Source organism: Scleropages formosus, chromosome 5, assembly GCF_900964775.1.
Source record: "Scleropages formosus chromosome 5, fSclFor1.1, whole genome shotgun sequence".
NCBI lineage: Eukaryota > Metazoa > Chordata > Actinopteri > Osteoglossiformes > Osteoglossidae > Scleropages > Scleropages formosus.
In genome coordinates this window covers 17767454-17789256 of record NC_041810.1, presented here as the reverse complement: position 1 = coordinate 17789256, position 21803 = coordinate 17767454, and the positions used below count along the sequence as shown (strand labels likewise).

At 42.5% G+C, this 21803-nt stretch overlaps 2 protein-coding genes across 2 annotated transcripts; one reads left to right on the top strand and one right to left on the bottom strand.

Moving 5' to 3' along the window:
* Positions 1–5545: 5545 nt before the first annotated feature.
* pcgf1 (polycomb group ring finger 1) lies at positions 5546–13921 on the top strand. Its single transcript, XM_018746380.2, has 9 exons — positions 5546–5642; positions 7236–7341; positions 7995–8147; positions 8490–8561; positions 8663–8768; positions 10368–10413; positions 12104–12190; positions 12788–12868; positions 13845–13921. Exons 1-9 carry the CDS (start codon positions 5556–5558, stop codon positions 13893–13895), a joined length of 789 nt encoding a protein of 262 aa, XP_018601896.1. The 5' UTR covers positions 5546–5555; the 3' UTR covers positions 13896–13921.
* Positions 13922–18957: 5036 nt separating this feature from the next.
* Positions 18958–21123, bottom strand: lbx2 (ladybird homeobox 2). Its single transcript, XM_018746387.1, has 2 exons — positions 20684–21123; positions 18958–19651 (listed from the first exon to the last, which is right to left on the bottom strand). Exons 1-2 carry the CDS (start codon positions 21009–21011, stop codon positions 19191–19193), a joined length of 789 nt encoding a protein of 262 aa, XP_018601903.1. The 5' UTR covers positions 21012–21123; the 3' UTR covers positions 18958–19190.
* Positions 21124–21803: the final 680 nt, after the last annotated feature.

Below are 21803 nucleotides of genomic sequence, written 5' to 3'. Positions count from 1 at the left end.
AAAGCCACCTGCATGTAGGGCCTGAGCGGGAGATGAGACAGACTCAAGTACGGAGTCTCCAAAACAATGGCGTTGGCGGCGCTGCGCGGGCCATGGGGGTCCTTTCTGGGCACCATCAAAGTTGCTCTTCAGTGCAGGATGCTGCCAGCTTCGCTGGGTCATCAAAGTGCAGCCACTATCTCTCAGGGCACTTGCCGCATGTCTGTGGTGGTGGGCTGGGGTGGGGGAGGGGTGCGGTGCAATGGCGGGGCGGTTGGCAAGCTCTTTAACGCTTTCGTGTGGGTCCTATCGGGATAGACAAGCCCCTCCAAAGAGCGGGTTGGCGTTGGGGGTCGCTGTTTGGAACGGGGTCCGCGTCAGGCTCCGGCCCCCGCTATATAAGACGGGTGGTGCGGGACGGTGGACTCCCGATGGGGTGACCGCACACCCAACGGCAGGTGTGGGCAGCCAGCGTACCGAGCTGCAGGGCGAAAAGGGCACGTAGGTCGACCTGCTGTGTGTTTCCCATGTGTTGCAGACCCTCAACAAACAAACAGACTAGTGAAAGATGGTCAGATGAAAGGTACACAGTGCTGCTGCAGGTAACCCCCCCCCCTCCTTGTCATGAACGGATCCTGACAACTTTTACATGGATTTACCTTGAAATGTAGTGGGTGGCATAGTGTTTAAAGCTGCCATCTTCCACCTGAAGGTCCCTGGTTTGAACCCCACCCCCTAGTGCAGTACCATTAATTAAGGTACAGACCTTGTACCGGAAGAGCAGATGTTGCCCAACTATATAAATAGGTAAATAACTCTAATTAACATTATAAATCATTTTTGGGATGAGAGTCGGTTAAATACGCAAATACTTTCCAAACTCCAGTGCCAGCCTACAGTAATCATCATTATTATTATCATTCATTCATTTTAATTTTGCTTTATCCCACAGCATCTTACCACGTTGTTTTTGGAAACTTAGCTACTTACCATGATTTACCCATGTATACAGCTAAGTGATGTTTTAATGTATTAATCCAGGGCAACTTGCTTGATCAAGGGTGCTGCAACAGGAGCAGTGAGATGAACACAGTGCTCTAACCACTACGCCACCTGCTGGTCCTGCATGCTGCCCTCTATTCAGTCAGAGAGAGAAAAGATAAATAAACCGCAGCAATACAGCCCCCGGCAGATTCCCACCCCCGGTGTGAAAACAGAGCTCACCTTGTTCCTTCCTGCACACGCGTCCCCTGTGAGGCGTGGCCCTCGGGAGGCGCTTCCTGTACGAGCGCTGCGCCGCTCTGCTCCCGCTCGTCCCCCATGCAGCCTGCCTTAACAGGCCCTGTGCTGACAGCCGATAAAGAGCGACCTGGCACCTGACAGGACCACCTGGGTTCCTCCGCTCCCCCAGCCGCGCCGATCGCCCTGAGCATCCCGTCTCTGGACCCTCTGATTGTGACCTGCGCGGAACAGCGGGGTCACGGGGCGTTTGCCCTCACCACGGCAACCTAATAAAATAAATAAAATGAGCCAAATATGTGAAATCATATTAAACTAAATGCAACAAACACGAGTCATGAGTGAAAAGTCACTGGCTGCGACTCCTGTATGGACACCACAGGTAGAAGGCTGTGGAAGAGAGAGGACTGCGCTCTCTTCTAGCGCCTCCTGGTGGTGAGTCGCAATTAGTCAAAACATTGCCGCGCGCGGTCCTCCTTGTAGGCAGCCATATAACTGAAAAACTCTCTGAACCTCGACCAACAACAATTTGATTGAGGTTTGAATGAAATTACAGCCAATGAATTAAATAATTTGCTTGTGGCCCCCCTGTACAGGTGTGGCCCCTAGAATGGTCACCACCGATCATCCCGCTAGTGATGACTCTGCGTGTATGTACATGCGTGTGTTTCATTGCTGTGGTGCGTAGACAGGAGAGCAGCTGTAGGGACTTTACTGCAGTGCACCCAGCTAGCAATGTGAGTCTCCTTGGACAAAGGTGTTAAAAGCAATTATTGTGCCCGACTTTGGAAAAAACAATCAGCTAAATGAAAAATCGTAAATATGACTTGTTGATATAGATCGTGAGCAGTTTAACAGGGAACATCCAGTTGGATTGCACAGCCACGTATGCAAATGTGATATTAGTAAAGTGGAACTATGTGCTGAAAAGTTGGTTCTCATACAAGCCTTAGGTCCTGCTATGTGTATCCAACGCGCAAAATACCCAGCGAAAAGAATTAATATTGTTACATTCATAAGGGTCATTACTTGTATTATATATCTCTAATTGACTGTTTGCAGGCCAGCAACGAACCTGGGATCAGCAGCAGAGATGGTTGTTTTGTAAATTAAACCAAACCAGATGCGGTGCTTTCAAAGGCTGGCTGCCCAACACGGAGCAGGAGGAGGCATGAATCATCATCAGGAGGGGACAAAGGATGACGCAGGAGCGCCTCTTGTCTCGTCTCTGGCCCCTGCTGCACCACAGATGGATGTGAGGGAGGACTTCACGGGACAGTAAAAAGGCCTGGCAGCAGATATACACGGTATAGATGATGACCCTTTTATTGGAGCGCACAAAAAAGGACAAATTGCATCATTTTGAGAAGAACAGCGGCGCTAGAGCCTCACAGATCCTGGCACAGTCTGTGTCGAGTTTGCAGGTTCTCCCCGTGTCTGGATGGGGTTCCTCCAGCTACTCTGGTTTCCTTTCACAGTCCAGACATGTGTGTTTTGAGCTGAACTGGTGACTCTAAAATGCCCTTTGTGTGTGTACGAGTATGTGAAGACACACTCGTACAGAGTAAAAGTTCATTTTTCCTAGCAGAAGGAAATTCATCCCTTGAGTCATACTGACTTTGGAGAGGGAACAATCCGGTATAGACCACAAAACAAAATATTACTACTCACTTAATAGATTAATAAAAATATTAAGGTAAAAGGAGCCCTAATAATTTGTAAACCTATTGTTGAGAAGACTCATCAACTGCTTAATTAGCATTTTAATATAACTCCTCCTACCTTTAATTTTGTTAACACCCCACGTAATAATTCTAAAGGAAACAAATGATTTCACGACGAACAAGCAGTTATTGTTCTAAGAATACATTAATGATTTGTGCTGGGAAAACAGGTATTAAGGTAATTATTAAAGGGGCTACATGGTACTTTTTGCCTTTTTCACTTGATTTTTGGATTTTGGAGTGGGAATGTTTTGTCAACTGAAGTATTTTTCAGTAAAACCCTGAGGGTGGAGAAGGACAGGTGACACACTGTTATTTGTACCTCCTTCAGAGAACTGTTTGCGCCCGTCAGCCTCGCGCCCCTTCCTTGGGCCTACAATAAGAGCCGGAGCAGCGCTTTGTCCTGTCGGTCTACGCATGGGGTCCTCGTGCGCCTGGGAGCTGGAACTGGCAGGTGTCTCCATCAGATTAACTCAAATCACAAAAAGTGTGTGGTGGGGGGGTGAATGGATGCGCAGGCCGGCTGATGGAAAAAAGGCCCCCATTGTCTGCGTGTGTCGCAGGGTCATGAGGAGGAATGGGAAACCTGGGTGTTCTCCAACACCTCCCCCCCACACCCTCCACCCGACTGTTTCCAGCATCTCCCTGGCCTGCGGGTTATTATGATATTTCATGGCGCTGTGGCGCTGTCACTCAGATGAGCAGTGAGTGCGCGGAGCCTGTGCGCACAGAGGAAACGGGCCGACAGCGCGAGCGACCCGCACACACAGCCGCCACTGTCGCGGCTCGCTGGGGCGTGAACGATCAGCTCGAGCCGTCAGGAGAGCCGGGGAGGTGCGTGCGTACGTTCGCCAGCTCGGATTGACTGGATTACATTTATCTCCAGGTTATTTTCATAAAACAGCTACAATACCCCCTTTCTTGTTGGAACGGTGATGGGGGGGTGGTTCCTCTTTATTACACACTGTCCATCAGCCTGTCTGTCTCCTTAGTTTGATCTGAAGAAACTCATGTGTGAAAAATGTCTCCATTCAGAAAACTCCACAGAGCGACTGTGGAGGTAACAAAAACCTTGTGACTGCTATTATTAGTTTTACGTGCATCTGTTCCAGACAGATGTTGCACTGAATTATAAAGGTATTGATAAAATGTAAATTAAAAGCCTCTGAATAAATAAGGTCAAAAATAGCCATGTGGAAGAACAATCCGCTGATGACCAATAGCCACTTGTCCAGTGCAGGGTCGTGGTGGTCTGGAGTCAATCAGAGCTGCATGGGGTGTGAGGTGGGATACAACCTGGACACAACACCTGTCCATTGCATCCCAACTCCAGCTATAGCATCCTTTAAAAAGATACCCAGAAAACTCTAAAAATAATAAAAAAAGTTACCCCTAAAACTGCTCAAAATATAAAGGTACCCCAAAACAAGTCAGTAATTGTGACTAGACCATATGTTAAAGTAGAACTCAGGTTTTACCTTGGACTCCTGATCTTTTCAAATTGAAAGCAAAAAAAAAGATGAACCAGAAGGCCAGAGGTGGTAGTGTAGTAGGAATAGTAGCTGGCTTTAGCCCCAAAGGTTGCAAGCTTGAATCCTAGCTCCAGCTGTAGTACCCTTCAAAAAGATACCCTAAAAACTGCTTCAGGAAGGGGGGGGAAAACTATTCAGCTGTTTAAAAACAAGTAAATAATTGCAACCTCATAAAAATTGTAGGACACTTGGTAGAAATTCAAGTACAATAAATAAATCAAAGTAAAAGTTGGGTTTTCACCTTGAACTCCCGATATTTTCAAGTTGGAAGCAAATGAAGATGACCAGACACTGGAATGATTATTTAGGTAAGTTGCTTGGGAAAAACGCATCAGTTTAATACACACACACACACACACACACACATTTTCAGAACCGCTTGTCCCATACGGGGTCACGGGGAACCGGAGCCTACCCGGCAACACAGGGCGTAAGGCCGGAGGGGGAGGGGACATACCCAGGACGGGACGCCAGTCCATCACAAGGCACCCCAAGCGGGACTCGAACCCCAGACCTACCGGAGAGCAGGACTGCGGTCCAACCCACTGCGCCACCGCACCCCCTTCCAGTTTAATACATTTTTTTCAAAATTAAAGACACGAGAAGATGATGATAGGGAGCCAGAGGGATTGACTCAATCACATGGATGATGGAGACACCCCTCTGAAGCACAAGGACTCAAGTGGGGGACAGAAGTTTCGGAAAGCATTCTTTGTTGTCGCCAAGAGCTGGAATACACAAGAGATGACACTCAACAGCAGTTTTACAGCTGACACTTTCATACTGATCCCCAGAGATTTCCCTTAGAGGTAGACTGCTGAGTACACTTAGTCAACAAACATAATGCTATGCAAGGATCTATGTAGTAAATAAAAGTATTAAATACGAATTTTCTTCTTCTTCTTCTTCTTCTTATTATTATTATTATTATTATTATTCAGTCAGAAACACAAAAGGCGGTACTAATCAGCACCAATGGCCACGCGGTCCGCTTCGCGCTCGTTCGCTCTGCCGCCGTCCCACCGCCCAAGTCGTCATGACAACGCTTTTCTCTGCCGGAAGTGAGCCCGTGGTGCCAAAGATGGCGGCGCAGGGACCGATCGCAATTGCGATGCGACTGAGAAACCAGCTGCAGTCCGTCTACAAGCTCGACCCTCTGAGGAACGAGGTGGGAGCGCGAACGCGTGGGCACTTCTTCCCAGCCCCGGGTGTCCAACGGTGTTGTGTAGACAGAACAGAGGAAGGGGGCTATAGAAGCGCGCGGTTTGTCGCGAGGGCGAGGGAGGGAGGACGGCGACACACTCACTCGCACGGCGCGAAGCAAGCAGCCAGCGTGCCGTGCGCTCGAGGACAGGCACGAGCGGGGACACCGGTGCGCTGACACAACGCACCTGAACTCAAAGCTAAACTTCCGCTGCGGTTATTATAGTTGTCGCAGGAAACCGTTAAAAAAAGACACTTGACTTAGTTTCTCGTGATAAGCCAGGGCTCTGACCGTGGTGCGGGACGGTCCCGGGGAGAGCGGCGCGAATGCAGATTCCGGGAGCCGGACCACAAACAAGATGCTTCCACAGGTTGTGGGGTCCGAACCCGCGCAGTACGCGATTTAATGTCCCGCTTTCCGCCGTGGACACTTATAATCGTACCAGAGAGAAGTCGAACATCGGTCATCTAACTACTAACCGAGCCGAAAACGAGCGGTTTCCTGCCGGCCGGTCACGCGCTCGGAACGCGTTCTCGGTGTCTCTGTCTGTGTCTCAGTTGAATTCATATTCATATTGCCTCAGCATGTTCTTCAACGTTGTCTGAGTATTGCTTCAGAGTTTTCTTCAGCGTTGGTTGTCTCAATATTGTCTCAGTGTTCCTCAGCGTTGTCTATTGCCTCAGCGTTTTTTGCCTCAGCATTTTCTTCAACGTTGTCTTATTTGCCTCAGCGTTTTGCTCAATATTGTCTCAGTGTTCGTTCAACATTGCCATGGCATGTCTGTTTGTCGACGTTTTCTCACGAGTTTTGCCGGTACGGAGACATGATTGATAGATTCCACTACGCGTCATAACGCTGACTGTAACTTATTATACACGGTCGCTTCCGTAGCGGCTCCTGCGGGAACCGACGTGGCTGTGTCGCGCAGCCCGTTCGGCGCGAGGAAACGCCCACGGCTCGTGCCCGCGATGTCACACGTCAGTTCTTCCACCTGCGATTCCCTTCCCCGAAAACAGCGACCGAACCCCGGCGTTTGTGTCTGCGGTGGTTCCGTGTTTCCGAGGGCGGCGTGTTTACAGAAGGGATTCACCTTAAATTAAAGTCGTTACATATTAAAGAGAACTAGTTTTCTGGGGGTGACATAGTCATAGCGGGGAGCGCTGGTGCCTCACTCCTCGGGCCCGTCGTCGGTTTCTCCGCGTGTTTCCGTGGGGTCCCTGGGTGACACCCCCCTCCCTCGTCCAAAGTTGTGTTTCAGGCACATTGGTCACTCTGAATTGCCCTTTGTGTGTGTGTGTGTGTGTGTGTGTGTGTGATGTCCTGGGTTACCCTGCCCCACACCCGCTGTGCTTCCTCATAAGCTTCAGACCATCCCAATCCTGTATTAGAAAAGAAGTTATTGATAACTGATGGATGATCAATTTTTCAGCCAGCTGTAATACTGGCACTCAAGGAAGAATTTTAAAAAATGTGCAAAACTGAGTGACACGATAAGCACAGGTCTGTTAGTTTTTGTCTGTTTTCTCCATGACTGATGTGACTTTTGCTTTCTTCAAGGAGGAGGTGAAGCTGAAGATAAAAGACCTCAATGAGCACATTGTCTGCTACCTGTGCGCTGGCTACTTCATCGATGCCACCACCATCACAGAGTGCTTGCATACCTGTAAGTCTAACTTCTTTTTACATACTTTTTACCATGACGTACAGTAAACGAAAGTGCATCAGACAGAGTGCTAAGGTCAGGGGTATTCAAACTTTTTGTGTCTTGGTACTAGGGCTGCACAAAGAAAAATCATAGAAAGTGACATGCTGGATTTTAAATTTCTAACTTGAGACAGTATTGTTTATTTTATCATATTGCATTTATATGTGGTGTGTGTTCGTTACCTGTATGTGAGGAACAGCTGGTTTTTGCTGAATTAATGATGTAAATGTTTGTTTACAGTTCTGTGTTTAGAATTGTAGAACAATGGATAAACCTTTATGTAGCTACTCATGTGATTTATACTTGTTCTTATGGTGGCGTGTGACAAATCACGTCTGCATCAAAGTCTCTTCTGCTGCTGATGTAATGCACTCGTATTTTTCTCTGAGATGTACGTCGCTTTGGAGAAAAGCATCTGCTACATGAATAAATGTAAATTATGGAGCAAAACGTCATTTTTGCTACATTACATTCCCACACATTAATCCATGTTTTTTCATCACTGAACGACACACCGCTTTATCCGCATTGGATGTTGACTGTTTTCAGTTCTTGAAACAAACCAAAGTGTGTCGCATACCATAATATTTTCTTCTGCCTCTGTTTTGCAGTCTGTAAAAGCTGCATTGTGAAATACCTGCAGACCAGCAAGTACTGTCCAATGTGCAACATAAAGATCCATGAGACGCAGCCCCTGCTAAACCTCAAACTGGACCGCGTCATGCAAGACATTGTCTACAAACTGGTTCCAGGGCTACAGGAGAGTAAGTGTGTGACGAGTGTAAGAAACACCAATACTTTTGTTGTCTTATGAAAGTGAAAAGTTTGAGTCCGCTTACTGGAAAGCAGTTTTTTCCACATTCTGCATTTCGTCAACAAGTTTGATCAGAAAATTCCCCAAGATGTAGGACGCTTGTGTGCTTTTTTTGCTTTCGCTCTTTTGTCCCGTTTGTCCCGTACGAGTATTAAGCCAGTGTACTTTTTAATTTTTTACTGGTACTGTAAATTTTTGAACAGTTCATTATACAGCATATTTTTTACATGAAAGCTTTTTGTATCTGACTTTATGGTGCAAAATTGAGTATTTTCCTGATGTCTTCTGACAGGTGAAGACAAAAGGATAAAGGAGTTCTATCAGTCGCGAGGCCTGGAAAGAGTCATTCAGTCCTCTGGTGATGGTACGTGGTCTTGTGTTCACTGCCCAGATTGAGACTGATGTGGTTGTGATTGATAGATGTGGTATCTCTCTGCATGGCCTTATTCTACGTGTGTGTTCCAGACACCGTACCTGATGCAACAGGGCTACCCTACACCAGCTTTGACCACTCCAAAGCCCACTTCTATAGATACGATGAACAGGTCTCGCTGTGTCTGGAACGGCAGAGGTAACATTTTAAGCTTAAAGTTGAACTAACTGCCAAAATCAAATCTATTTTCCTGCTCCAGGTTTTTGTTTTATTTCAGCTTCCTAGTGCCCAAATTGGTTAAAAAAATCTAAGGCATAAAACATTGTCAAATGTAAAAACTTTACACACCACTTAAAAAGACCTTTTTGTGCTTTGTAGATAGTTTATGAATGAAATACGGCTAATTCTAGTGTACAAATATTTATTAATTCATCCATCAATTATCAGTAAACATTTCTACTAACACAGGGCTGTGGTCATCCAGAGCCTGTCTTGGAAACTTAGGATGTGAAACAAGTTTTGCCCTGCATGGAAGGCTTGTCCATCACAGCATGGCGACACACTTACACGTGACACACCCTATGGGCGATTCAGGGTCATCATTTTGTTGTGAGGCACCAGTGCTACCCACTGTGCTGTCCCTATATTTCTTCAGCCGTATGAAGCTATGCAGCTTCTTGGATCAGTTTAGCAGTTCGTAATATAGTCATGATTTCATCATCTTTTATGTGGGGCAGGGACAGCCTGGACCTTCAGGTTTTCACAAGGTCAGTAGTTTGTGCAGCCCTGCTGTACCTCAGGATCTCCAGTACTCTTGGAAGCTGCTCTGCTGAAAGATGAAAACACCCCTCACATCTGTCTTCAGCTGTCAAGCTCTGCCGTTACCTGCAGAAGTTAATTGTGACTATAATTGTGTTTATCCACTCATAAAAAAAAAACACTGTTCCAAAGCTGGTGTGCAGTCAATACATGTGGGGTGTTTTCGACAATTCTCAAACGACGCGTCATCGACCAACCAGTGATTACTTTCTTAATTATGTTGCACAACAGCAGATAATGGTGCGCAATCAATAGCTACAGAGAGCAGAATTGGCTGTGTATTGATTTTGCTGCCACACACCTCGTGTAAACTCATTGCTCAGGACTGTGAGTGCGTGGTGGCCCAGTTGCATTGAGATTAATAATGTTGGAGAAGAGAGAAAAAAAAAATCTTGATTTCTTTGTGCCATGAAATGTTGTACAGACAGCAGCCAAAGAGGAATTTTGTGGCGTGCCTTCTTTAAGGTGTTACTCTCGATATTTTAAGTGTACTGGGATTAAATGTAATTGTTCAAAGACTATCGATGGAGCTTGTTCTCATGAAGTTTCCTGTTTTAACATTAAAAATTAATATGGGTGTACAAAATTAACATACGATTTTAAGGGTTTTTTTTTTTTTTTTTAGTATTTTAAGATTTCTGTATAGTTGTCCAAGCCTCACTCCAAGCATTTGGTGTAATATTAAAAGCATAGAATGTTGTCTATAAGATGAATTAGGACTAGGTATTGTAGCATTTACAGTTAGTGAACTTAAAAGTCCTTTAGAGCACACAAGAGTAAATGGCTGAGTCTCAACAGTATGTGTGTGCAGTTATGTTGTGTATAGAAATCTTCAGAATTTATTTACAAAACTTTTCTCCAATACATGTCAGTCTGTTGAAGATACATTTAAGTTTATGTGATACAGTGGAATCAAGGTTACAAAGGTCTCCATAGTAATCAATATACTTTTTTTTTTTTTTTTTTTAATCTTTGCAGCTCATTATCATCCTCTGGCAGAGATAAAAACAAGTTAACTTTACAGGTAAGACATTCTAGTGCTACTAGATGACTGTTAAAATTTGTCAAAATGTGTGTTTTGATATCCTATCTTCATCTGCGACCTCATGAGGTTTGTATAAATTTTATAAATGGAATTAAGAATTTACTGAGATATTGAATGTTTAACATTGTACACCGTAGGAAGTTGGGGCCTGTAAATTATTCGTTTGTTATTGTTTATTGTTAGTTTCTTTCAGTGTGTAAACCTGATTTTTATTTAATTATGGCTTTTGGTTATAATGGCCCTTTTACCATTGGGTGGAATACACAGGTTAATTTTGTTTGCCTTATGAAGTATGTTACTTAATTTTGCAAGTATTGGCTTGTTTTATCAAGCTGAACAAAATTGTTTTTAAATATAATAATGGAACCATTTAACTATTGAGCTCTGTTATAATGACAGTAAATCCATAACTAGGAGTGTACGTTTACGAAATTAGTGCATGATATCACACACACACACCCACACACACATTTTCAGAACCGCTTGTCCCACACGGGGTCACGGAGAACGCATGATATCATTAAAACAAAATTTGTGCAGAAAAACTCTAATTTTTCGAACTGTACCAGAATCAACCAGCAGGGGGCACTGTTGGCCAAACAACCACATTGTTTCTCTTCACAGTAGGGCTATTGTATGTTAACAAAGGACAGAGGCCCAGATAACAAACAGTCCAGGAATTCAGTTCTGGTCATTTAGACACAGTGGCCTGATCCATATATTTTATTCATGAAAGGCAGAGATGAACAAAGGTTAGATCTGCATTGCATAATTTTATAGGTCTTTTCATTATTACGGTAATTTTCTAATAACTTTCTGTTTATTGTTTCTGTGGAGAGCAGACTGACTTGGTTTTTTGGCCTGAACTTTTCACCACATTATTAACTATCAAATGCACTCTTCACAGCAGAATAATAAGGGGTGTTTATTGATCTAGTGAGGTAATTACATTTGGAAGAGACACAAGAAAGAAGCTTGTTTCTCCTTGGGTCTGGGTTGTTCACCTTCACTACAGTAAAACTACCCATTCCCTCTGCATCCATCACCATGACATTAACATGGATCTCCTTTTTAGACTCCTGTTTTACTTTGATTAAGCCCCACAAATCCTACTTTCCTGCTGTTGTAGGACAGACAAATGGGTTATGAGAATACCTTTGCCATTTATTTGTTTGGATAAGGTTTGGTGACTTCTGGAACCAAGCAAAGACATCCAGGGACAGTCTGACAAGCTGCTGCTCTGTTTCTGTTCTTTACAACCACATGTCGAAATTTGGTAGCTTCTATCCTAATATATTGTTTAGAGGTAAACAATTAAAAGGGGACAGCAAGTGGTGTAATGGTTTGATAAGTTTCTTTCCATTTAAGGGACCCCGCTCCCATGTAATATCCTCGATCAGATTACTTAATTTAAATTTCTCAGGTAAAAGTTGAAAAAGACCAAAGACCTAAATTAATAAGTATGATGAACATCTGAATTTTTTGTTTAGTCTGAATACTTTGTAAGTTGTATGGTTGTATAAGTTATAGTTTTTTTTATGGAACCTTTTCTCTATTCTGTTTGTTTAATGATAATGAGTGAAACATTAGTCATAATATCTGCATTGTGGCCATTGTCTGTGCACTGTGGCTGCCCTCTGCTCAGTATTCTGCTATTTTCTCTCCACAGCAGAAGTTTGTGCGGTGCTCAGCCAGGGCGGAGGTGCGTCACCTGCGTCGGGTGCTGTGCCAGCGGCTCAGTGTGGACAAGCAGCAGGTCTTCAGTTTTCTTTCACAGTATTTACTGCTTATGTCTGGTGTTCTTGAGTGTTGGTGTTCAATAACAAGACAACAAATATGCATTTATAATCGACACTGAATGAGTGTGGAAAGAAGCTGTTTTGTCATTTGTTCTAAATTAGTTTTAATTTTAATGTAGCTTGTAAATAAGTATTTTTACATATACCGAGGTTTATACAGAACCTATAATTTCATAGACAACTCCATTATTAAGCTTTTATTTATTATGACTTGGTGGTAAAAGTGACAGATTGGCAAACAAATTGCGTTACAAACTTTCAGTTCCAATTCTGCTTGTTGCGGAGCCACAAATGTAAGAGTTCCCACCAGCCATGTAGATGTTTGTGTATTTAGATATTTACTCAAAGCACATTCCTCTTAAAGCATTGCATGCAAAATGTTTTCAGTTTTTTGGAATATTTGTGCTCAGCAGGGACTCAACAAATATTTATGGAATTGGGAAGTGCTGAACCTTGGCTGACTGCATGTAAAACTGAGTAGAATTGTACTCTATACTGGGGATTTGAAATGTTGTCTGTTTGTGTTTTAATGCACTCTCTTTCTTGGGCTGCAGGTCCAGATGTTGTTCAACAATGAGTGTTTGCCGGATCACATGACCATGAAACAGCTGTGGCTCTCTCACTGGTTTGGCAAGGTAATGCTTTCTAAAAACCTAGTCTGGAAGTCGCTACGCATTCCTGCTGCGTCCATCGAAAAGACCTTTTCCTCCAACCTCCCCTTCGTTTGTGTCTTGTCTAAAAATGACACTTGCCTGATTATCCAATCTTGCCTAATTATCAGGCTCATGTATGGTGTAAATGTGCATGACTGTATGATTATGCCCAGATAAGCCTTTACACAGCCACTACTCCTGTATTGTATGTAAATGTTTGTGTACCTGTTTAAAAATAAGGAAAAAAATGTATGAAAGTGATCAGGATTAGCCTATCCTGAGTTTTGTGCACCTACTCGTGTGACAAACATCGGTGCATAAAGTGGAAAACAAACTAGATTTGCTTAAGAATCACATGTCTGCAACTGTGTCTCTTTCTCTCCTGATGTAATGCACACGTTGTATTTTCTCCAAGATGTGCGTCACTTGGGAGAAAAGCGTCTGCTAAGTATATAAATGTAAATGTATCCAATATACAAATATCTGTATTTTAATAGTAATATCACTCATACTCTAAATTCACATGATATCCTTCTGAGACCCAGCAAAAAAAAGCAACTAGGATTTACAGAATGTTGTCCAAGCCCTACCCCTAAAAATTTGGTGTAATTGAAAAGCATGGAAGGTACAAGGTTGAAGGAATTTTGTACAGTACATTAGGTGTCAGAGTTGTAACATGTACAGTGTGGGAGGTACATTTAAAAACACGTGTCCTCTAGAGTAGACAAAAGTGAATAGCTCAATAGGATCATGCAAGGATATGTGGGGGAAAAGTAGACATCTGATTCCCACTGAAATGTACGGCTGTATTTTTGTGTGGCACATTTTTATTTGTGTTGAATTCCCATATTTTCATACAGCCTTTGTGTTTTAATCACTTTGACACGGTAGAATGTCATTGTTTTATAAAGTTGACTGATTTTTATGAAGTGTAATATTTAGTCTTCTTTCCTTACAGGCTCAGCCTCTTGTTCTTCACTACACAATCAAGGACAAGCAAGCAAGATAGGATTAGAACCATTTTTAAGGGCGTGGTATTGGTTGTACACCTTTTATATTTTAGATAATATATTTTAATTAGATCTGTACATATCTGTATATAAGTTTACTTTAGATTTTGTTGTATTTTTTAAATAATAAATTTTGTGATAAGTGACAATAGATGAGTTATTGTTCCTCATTACTGCTGGTGCTATGGACAGATATTTATGTTTTATATGATACTATATTTTTTGCCTTGTATTGCCAGTTAAGGCCAAGTTTGAATGACCTTTACTGGTTGAAATACATCTTAGTGTGCCTGTGTGTTAATTTCAGTGACGCAATGTAAAGATGAATGGATAAGGTTTAGTTGCATCTAAGGTAAAATGAACATGAATGTTTTTGTAGTTTATTAGGATTTTCCTTAGATATTTTTCACTTTAAATTTTCAACAGCATTCTATATTTCAGTGAAATATATCAATGCTGAGCACAGTTTTCAAAGGTTTACTCAAGGATCCAGTGAAATAGTGATGTGTGACAGACAGGCTGACATTCTGCCAGTACTGCCAGATTCCCTGTGTTGGTTTGGTTATTAAAGCATTGACTAAATTCACTGGTGTCATGACAGCACATGGTCAGCAGGTGACATAGTGGTTACAGCTTCCACCTTCCACTCAAAAACCCAGATTCCAATCCCACCTGCTGTAGTACCATTGATCAAGGTACTTTGAATTTGGTACAGTAAAACATCCTCTGCTGTATAAATGGGTATATTGTTGTTACATAACTTGGTGTAGAAACCTAACACTGTAAATCGCCGTGGGGAAAGTTGTGCTAAAACGTGGTGAAAACTTACAGGGAGCTGCAGTTCTTTAACCACATGAGATCAGGTGGAAATCTTGAAGTACACGCGTTGTAACATGCGAACACTAGGTGGCGCACTTACTACATAAATGGAGCATAAACGTGTCCCGTCACTTATTTTTCAAAACCATATGCCGCGCCGCTACTGCGCTGGTTTTGTTCTATTTATAAACATATTTCGTGTTGTTAATTCCATTGAAGTAATGGACAGTGGATCTGTTCTGATCTGCTCTCGTTTATAACTTTTTTTACTGTTGTAAAATTTATATTTACAAATTAGCAAAATTTAGACGTTTTTCTACCTCTCCATACTGTAGTATGTATGCTACAAAACGCTACAAATGCTACAAAAAGGTATAAGTGCTAAAAAATACATAATTTTGATTTGTATTCACCTTGTAGTTGTTCAGTTTTCTACTGGCTTGTCTTTTACATAGCTGTAAACTCCATAACGCAGTCTTAAACATATTCAAGTAATGCATTTTGAGCGGTATGGTAATAATAATAATAGAAATAGATCCAGTTGTAAATATTCAGTAAATAACATATATGAAAATCATAATTTCAGTAGTGATATACTGATAAAACGAACGTGTAAACGCAACATTGGTGGTGTTATTATGGACATCTAAGTTATGTTTTGAAATGGTGTGGGCTGAATATGAAGGATATACAGTACAGTATACATATATACATATGCATGGCACGAGAAGAGGGAGGGAAGGCAGTGGTGCACATAATGAAAACGTTTGCAGAAGGGAACGGGCCGAATTTATAGATAGATAATTAATCACCAGTTAAGCCAAATTAATGCCAACAAGCGATGATGTCAGGAAATATGGGGGGTGTAATTAACCATCCAGAAAATGAGGACTCATTGAGGGAGGAGGCGCTGAAACTGGGGTCTGGAGAGCCGAGGAGGAATGTTAGTACTGTGTTTTCACTCTGGAATCACTGCGTTATTACTAGAAGGACCGTAACAGTTAATATACGGAACATGTTCGCTCTTTGAAAAATTCAATGACCATTTGTGGTTCATGACAAAGAGCGCAGCTAACCGACATTGGTCTTCATGGATGATGGTACAGACTGAGGTATAAGGAACAGTGTAAAGGTCTTCGCGGGTAACAGGTGGTACAACAAAGGCATAGAAAAGTCTGATGCTTTCATATTTTCTATATATGCCAATTAATTTGCTTAATAAATTAATTCAATAGTCTGTTCATCTGAGGCAATTTAATTCGACCCATAAGTGAAATAAATTAAACAATTAAACCCCGTCAACAACGAAAAAAACCTGTATTCGTGTTAAATATTAAATAACACATATTATGGATCTGTTAAAACTCAGTTTAAATAATAATAATAGTTTCTTATTATTATTGTTGTTGTTAGGTAATAAGCATTATATTATATTAATATGTTATGCAATATTACTATCAAAATCAAAGTTTGCAACACTAAGATATTTTTACACGAATACTAATAATAAATTTATTATAATTATAATTATATAATAATTGAATATTCCTAATAATGAATGCTGCATATGGAATAAAGAATAAGAAGCAGGTCTCGTTGCATTTAAATTTCACGAAAGTCCCCAGCAGAGCAAACTATTTTTAAGTGGATCATGTTAATATTTTAACGAAAAAATTTAAAAAAATAAAATAAAATACCTGAGTAGCTGCGCTGCACTTGACTTTCCAAACACACGGTTCCGATTCGGTGCGGCGCTGAGATGTAACGGTGCTGAACGTTGCTGAACGTTGCTCAGACGTTACTTTAACGTTACCCGCTGCGCGCTACTCGGAGTTCCAAAGGTATCCAGTTGTGGAACAATAATGTCAGTAGAAGGCGGTGGTGTCAGCAGTCAATCTGTCAGCGCTGCTTTCGTTAGTAAAAACTCAACAGGCCGCTGAATGAAACAATGAATGAAACAATGAACGAAACAATGAACGAAACGAATTGTTCGCGCGATCCCTGAAAAGTCGCTTCATAACAATGATCGCAGGTGATAAAATGGACTTGCATTTAATGCAAAAATTGTCCGAACTTATGCTGAAGCACACGTATTATATGATCCAATTTATTTGCAGTTACAATACCCTGAAGAAATTATACAGACGTGTGTTGAAGCGCTCTAAAAATAAATTGAATTGAACCGAATTGAATCACTATTGTAATAATTACTATTGTTACTATTTTAGAAATCAGTTTAAATGAGAGGATTATTGACGAATAACATTTTTATGTTTTTTTTATCTGCAGTATTTTGTTTCCGGAGTCTTTCTCAAAGTCAGAAACTTGAATATGGGCAATGGGGCAATTACACAGTTATTCCATAATAGGGTTATTCTATAAGATATCATTTTAGTATTCAACTCCGAGCTGTTTAGCTGCCACAACACATAATGTGGTGAGATAGGCGATGCGCAACAAAATTAAAATAATAGTAGTAAAAACAATTAGAAGTGTGATTTCTGAGTAATTCGCACGCTCAGGTAGTAACTGCGGAGGGGGGGGGGGGGGGGTAACCTGGACATTCTCTGCGATACAATGACACAAAATAAGACAGTGCGAATCCACGGAGTGACACATCTGCTCAAACACCGCTTTTTATCATTTCGTTAAAAAAAGAAAATGTTACTTTGTTGTATTTTGAACGCATTTTTTCCCTTTATACCCCCGTGCCACACGTCGCTGTGAACGTGGTCATAGAGATCGGGAGAATAAAACACTAATAATAATAATAATAAAAATAATAATAATAGCAGCAGCATGTGGGAGTAAAAAGTTATATTTATATAACGACGCAAACAGTAGAAGAGAGGACATAGATATTTAGGAGCTGACATGTCTCGCTGCCGCAGCGCAAAGTCGCTTTTTGCGCTTTCTTTTGAGCGCCTTCACAAAGCGCACAATAAAAAGGCGCTCGACTCCTCGGCCGAGTGGCTCGATTGTGCGCGCGGCGGAGCCCCGTTATTCTCGCGCCTGCAAACAGCCCTCCTTGATCTGCTTAAATGCTGCAAATGGACCAAAAAAAGAGGGTCCAGCAGATTGCGGAGGGGGAGAGAAAGGCGGTGGACCTCCTTTTCTCCGCTGGCCCCCTATTGAGATTTATTCATTAGGAACCTCCTGCTAATCAATTGCTATTCATGGGCGTTTTTAACACACACATTAAAAGGAGCGCAGATGCTCCTTTTACTAAAGTGAAAGTGTTTAAGTTTGGGGAAAGGGTTGGGGTTAAGCCAATAAATCATCCAGACTGGTTTGTGCTTAGAGAGAGAGGGGAAAAAAAAAAAAAATCATAAACCATATGGAATTTGCGTTTTTACCTATTTCTTGCAAACCACAGATGTGTCTGAGCCTTTTTTTGCCTTTCAACTAAATTCCCATAACGCAAAAGTGAGCATTTGATTGAAGCTTTTGGCAACCCTACACACTGCGTTGTTCTGACGCAAAAAATAGAAAAAAAATTGTCTCTTTGAAACAAGCGCTCGTGGCTTTTTTTTTTTTCCATTTGTGCGCATCAGACACCCTGACAGAACCCTGCAATTGCTTAGCCTTGCCGTGCATATCTTATATTTCCGTTTTATACATAAAAATGGCGCATTTGACAAGGCCGGAGAACGTTCCAATATGCACACGGAGCAGAGATTATGCATATCCAAGAATGTTAAATACCATAGTCCCTTTATTTACATATTACGATTAAATAGAATGTTACAATAAAATTAGCATAATAAGATGTGCCTTTAAAAGTTTTAATTAAATTATGTACAGACAATACTTATCAATGTGGGGATTGGAAGTCCATGTATGGAAGTCTGGTTGTTTTAGGTTTCTCTGATAATACGTAAAAAATGACAAATAGGTCTTTAATTTCAAGACAACTAAACCTCTCCGATCTGGGGGATGCATTTGAGCTCTTGTTCGATTTTGTGTTCACAATACATTGTTTTAAATGTGTATTTTAAAGGCAATAAAATAGTCACGTTCTTTAAAAAATGTGCATTCCTTCCCTACAGACATCTGAGGATAAAAAAAAAAAACACTTATTTGGCAGAAGTGTTTTCATAGCAGCTATAAAAGAAATGAGTGTGATTTATGGTTTACCAAAAAAGGCCAACTGCAATTGTCCACCCCCCAAACAAATAAAAGTAATGGGAACGCAAAAGGTACATACACACTTTGAAATCTTGTACCACAATTCAAAGCAATTTGGTACTCTAAAAAAGTAATTTCCATTATCATTCCTCACTTAGCTGGCAGAAGCTGATACAGGAGCATCTCGGAGGTGTTAACTTGGAGCTGTGTCATTCTTATCTTTTTACAATCCTTTATATAAATAAAAGTGTCAAATCAAATGTCCATCCATTTAACAGTAACTTCCCAAAATAGTCCCTGTCCATGCAGTTTGGAAAGTGCCCCCCATGTACAACCCAGGCCTGCTTTCAATCATCTACTTCGATTTCTTCATCCTCCTCTGAGAACTCGTCGGTGGTTTGGTCTCTGGATGAGAAAGGGGACTGGGGGAACACTCCATGTCCTTGGGAGGACGGAGAGATGCTTGGGGATATTGCCCCTGAGCTGCCCTGCGGCTCGTCGGCCTCATCCATGCTCACGAGCTTCTGGAGAGCCTGCGGTGGAATCTTCTTCAGCGACTCCACGTCAGCTTTCATCTCCTCCAAGTCTCTCTTGAGCTTAGCCCGTCTGTTCTGGAACCAGGTGATGACCTGGGCATTGGTCAGACCCAGCTGCTGCGCTATCTGGTCCCTGTCTGCGGGGGACAAGTACTTCTGGTACAAAAAGCGCTTCTCCAGTTCGTAGATCTGATGGTTTGTGAAAGCGGTGCGGGACTTCCGTCTCTTTTTCGAGGCCTGTCTCTGACCGAAAGCGCTCAGGTGCTCGCGACCTTAAATAAAAACACAAGAGGATGATTAAACTCCCATAACTGAGGAGGAGACCCTATTAGAGGCCTTCGGGTATATAGGATGCACAATGTTGCCATTTACTCGTCTGCATATTTTCCACTATTTCTCATACATCAGTGTACATCTAGTGCACTGCAAATGTTATAGTCTTGAATGAAGCCACTACAAATATTCCACTTACTAGTAAAATGAAACAGTTTTATTGAGGAACACCAACAAGGGCAGCCAATCGTGACAGGACTATGAGTACAAAATATTCACTTTCTGTCCCAGTGTTTTTTGGGAGATGACGTTCAGTGTCCTTTTGAATCATTTATTTAAGAGTGCAACAGCTACTTTGTTTTCATTTTGTTTTGTCGATAAATTCTCCAGAAAGAAATAAAAAACAAAAACATCAATTTCAGTTTCTTTCATGTTCACTCTAATAAAATCAGTTTCTTACAGAAATGGCACTTTGTCTCACGGGACTGAAATCACGACGCAAAACAACAAGGTTTGTTTCTGCTATGACATCCTATAATATTATATTATATTGCTGTTACAAGGGAAGAAAAGTTTTACGATGGAAACGGTCTAAAAATCATTATTACTGTAGTAATAATAATAATAATAATAATAATAATAATAATAATGTAATCGTTCCGGACTCTGCAGGTGTCACCTCTGTTCATCTGTGCGTTAAACTCTTTAGGTTACATGATGCGATCCCGCTGATCGTAAAGGTTTATTCGAAAAAAAGGATACATACACATAGTTATACTTCTACACATATGTGTGTGTATAAAAAAGTTGAAACACACCGGAGACACACGGCGCTGTGAAGCCCGGGCCCCGCGCCGCAGATGCCGTCGGACACTTACACGCATTCCATCACAGGCGCATACACACACACACGCACACACACACATACACACACACACACACACACACAGACACAGACCGTGTTGGTGAGCACGCTACAAAACACCGAAGAAAGGGTGTTTTTTCAGGAGCGACGGGTCCGAGGCGGGTACCTTCTGCAGCCTGAATGACGCTCACTTCCAGACCTTTGAACGTTTTGCTGGCCAGTTCCTCCAGGGCGCACAGCGGGGACGACGGGGTGTTTATACCGTTCCTGGTGGCCCCCGATGCGGCCACTTTCTCCAGAGCCCTGGGCGCGCAGAGCGTGGCCGAGACGGACTTCTTGATGGACGGTTTGTTCAGAATGTCCTCGATGCTGAACGGGGTGAGGGGCTTGTTGGAGTTGGCCGGCGGTGGGAGCTGATCCAGGGGCGCTCGCCTGCGCTCCTCTCCGCTGGACTGCAACGCGGATCCCGCCTTCATGTCTCTAGTGGAGCTCATCGCAGTCCCGCGGAACGTGTCTCTGTGGAAGCAGCGCGCTATATCGCATTCAAAAGGTCATCGAAACTTCCCCGGCTCAGTCCGCGCTCGCACACTTCTCTGCGCTGCTCTCGCCCCCCCCCTCGTCTCCCCAGTGTCGCGCGCTCAGCTCTTCTCCTGCCTGCGAAGTTCGCGCGAAAGAACCATCATCTTCTGCTGCGGCTTGTGCTCCTACGCGCACGAGAATTGTATTCCCTTTGAGAAAGACGGACTTCTTCTGAGGAGCTCCATTAAGGTCCTTTAAAAGTAGGCAGTATAACGGCACTGCCCTCAGGCTGATTTGCTACCGAGGGGAAAAAAAAAAAAAAAAAAAAACCAAAAAAAAAAAAAAACACTGAGGATCTCAAGGAAGAAGGAAAAGCAGGCGACTGCTAACTAGTCGTGTTATTGTTGATTGGGCGAGGATCAATTAGAGAAACTCTACACCGTTCACCCATTCACTCATTCACTCGTTCACCGACCTCGGGTGCCGAGTCTTAAAGGGCCACGCCACTTTAATTAATTGGACGCAGGAATAGGAGGAGTTTCCCCACCGCCACCACCGCCGCCGCCGCCGCCGCCCCCCGCCCTGCCTTACAAAATTTAAAGGATTGAAAAAGGTTTATGTATCCATCTGCTGCCCTGCTTTCTACTTAAGGGAACCACGTGTTTTCCATGTAAACACTGTCTTTCAGTGAAAAAGCGAGAGTATGGACGCCTTTAAAAATAAATACATACCTCTGTGTGTGTTACGTCACGGCTGGTTAAGAGCAG

Excerpts from the sequence above, each read along its gene's own strand:
- pcgf1 (XM_018746380.2), top strand. The coding sequence starts at position 5,556 with ATGGCGGCGCAGGGACCGATCGCAATTGCGATGCGACTGAGAAACCAG. Across the intron at positions 10,414-12,103 it reads AAAACAAGTTAACTTTACAG|CAGAAGTTTGTGCGGTGCTC; the intron begins GTAAGACATTCT and ends TTCTCTCCACAG. Across the intron at positions 12,869-13,844 it reads TCTCTCACTGGTTTGGCAAG|GCTCAGCCTCTTGTTCTTCA; the intron begins GTAATGCTTTCT and ends CTTTCCTTACAG.
- lbx2 (XM_018746387.1), bottom strand. The coding sequence starts at position 21,011 with ATGAGCTCCACTAGAGACATGAAGGCGGGATCCGCGTTGCAGTCCAGC. Across the intron at positions 19,652-20,683 it reads CGTCATTCAGGCTGCAGAAG|GTCGCGAGCACCTGAGCGCT; the intron begins GTACCCGCCTCG and ends TTTTTATTTAAG.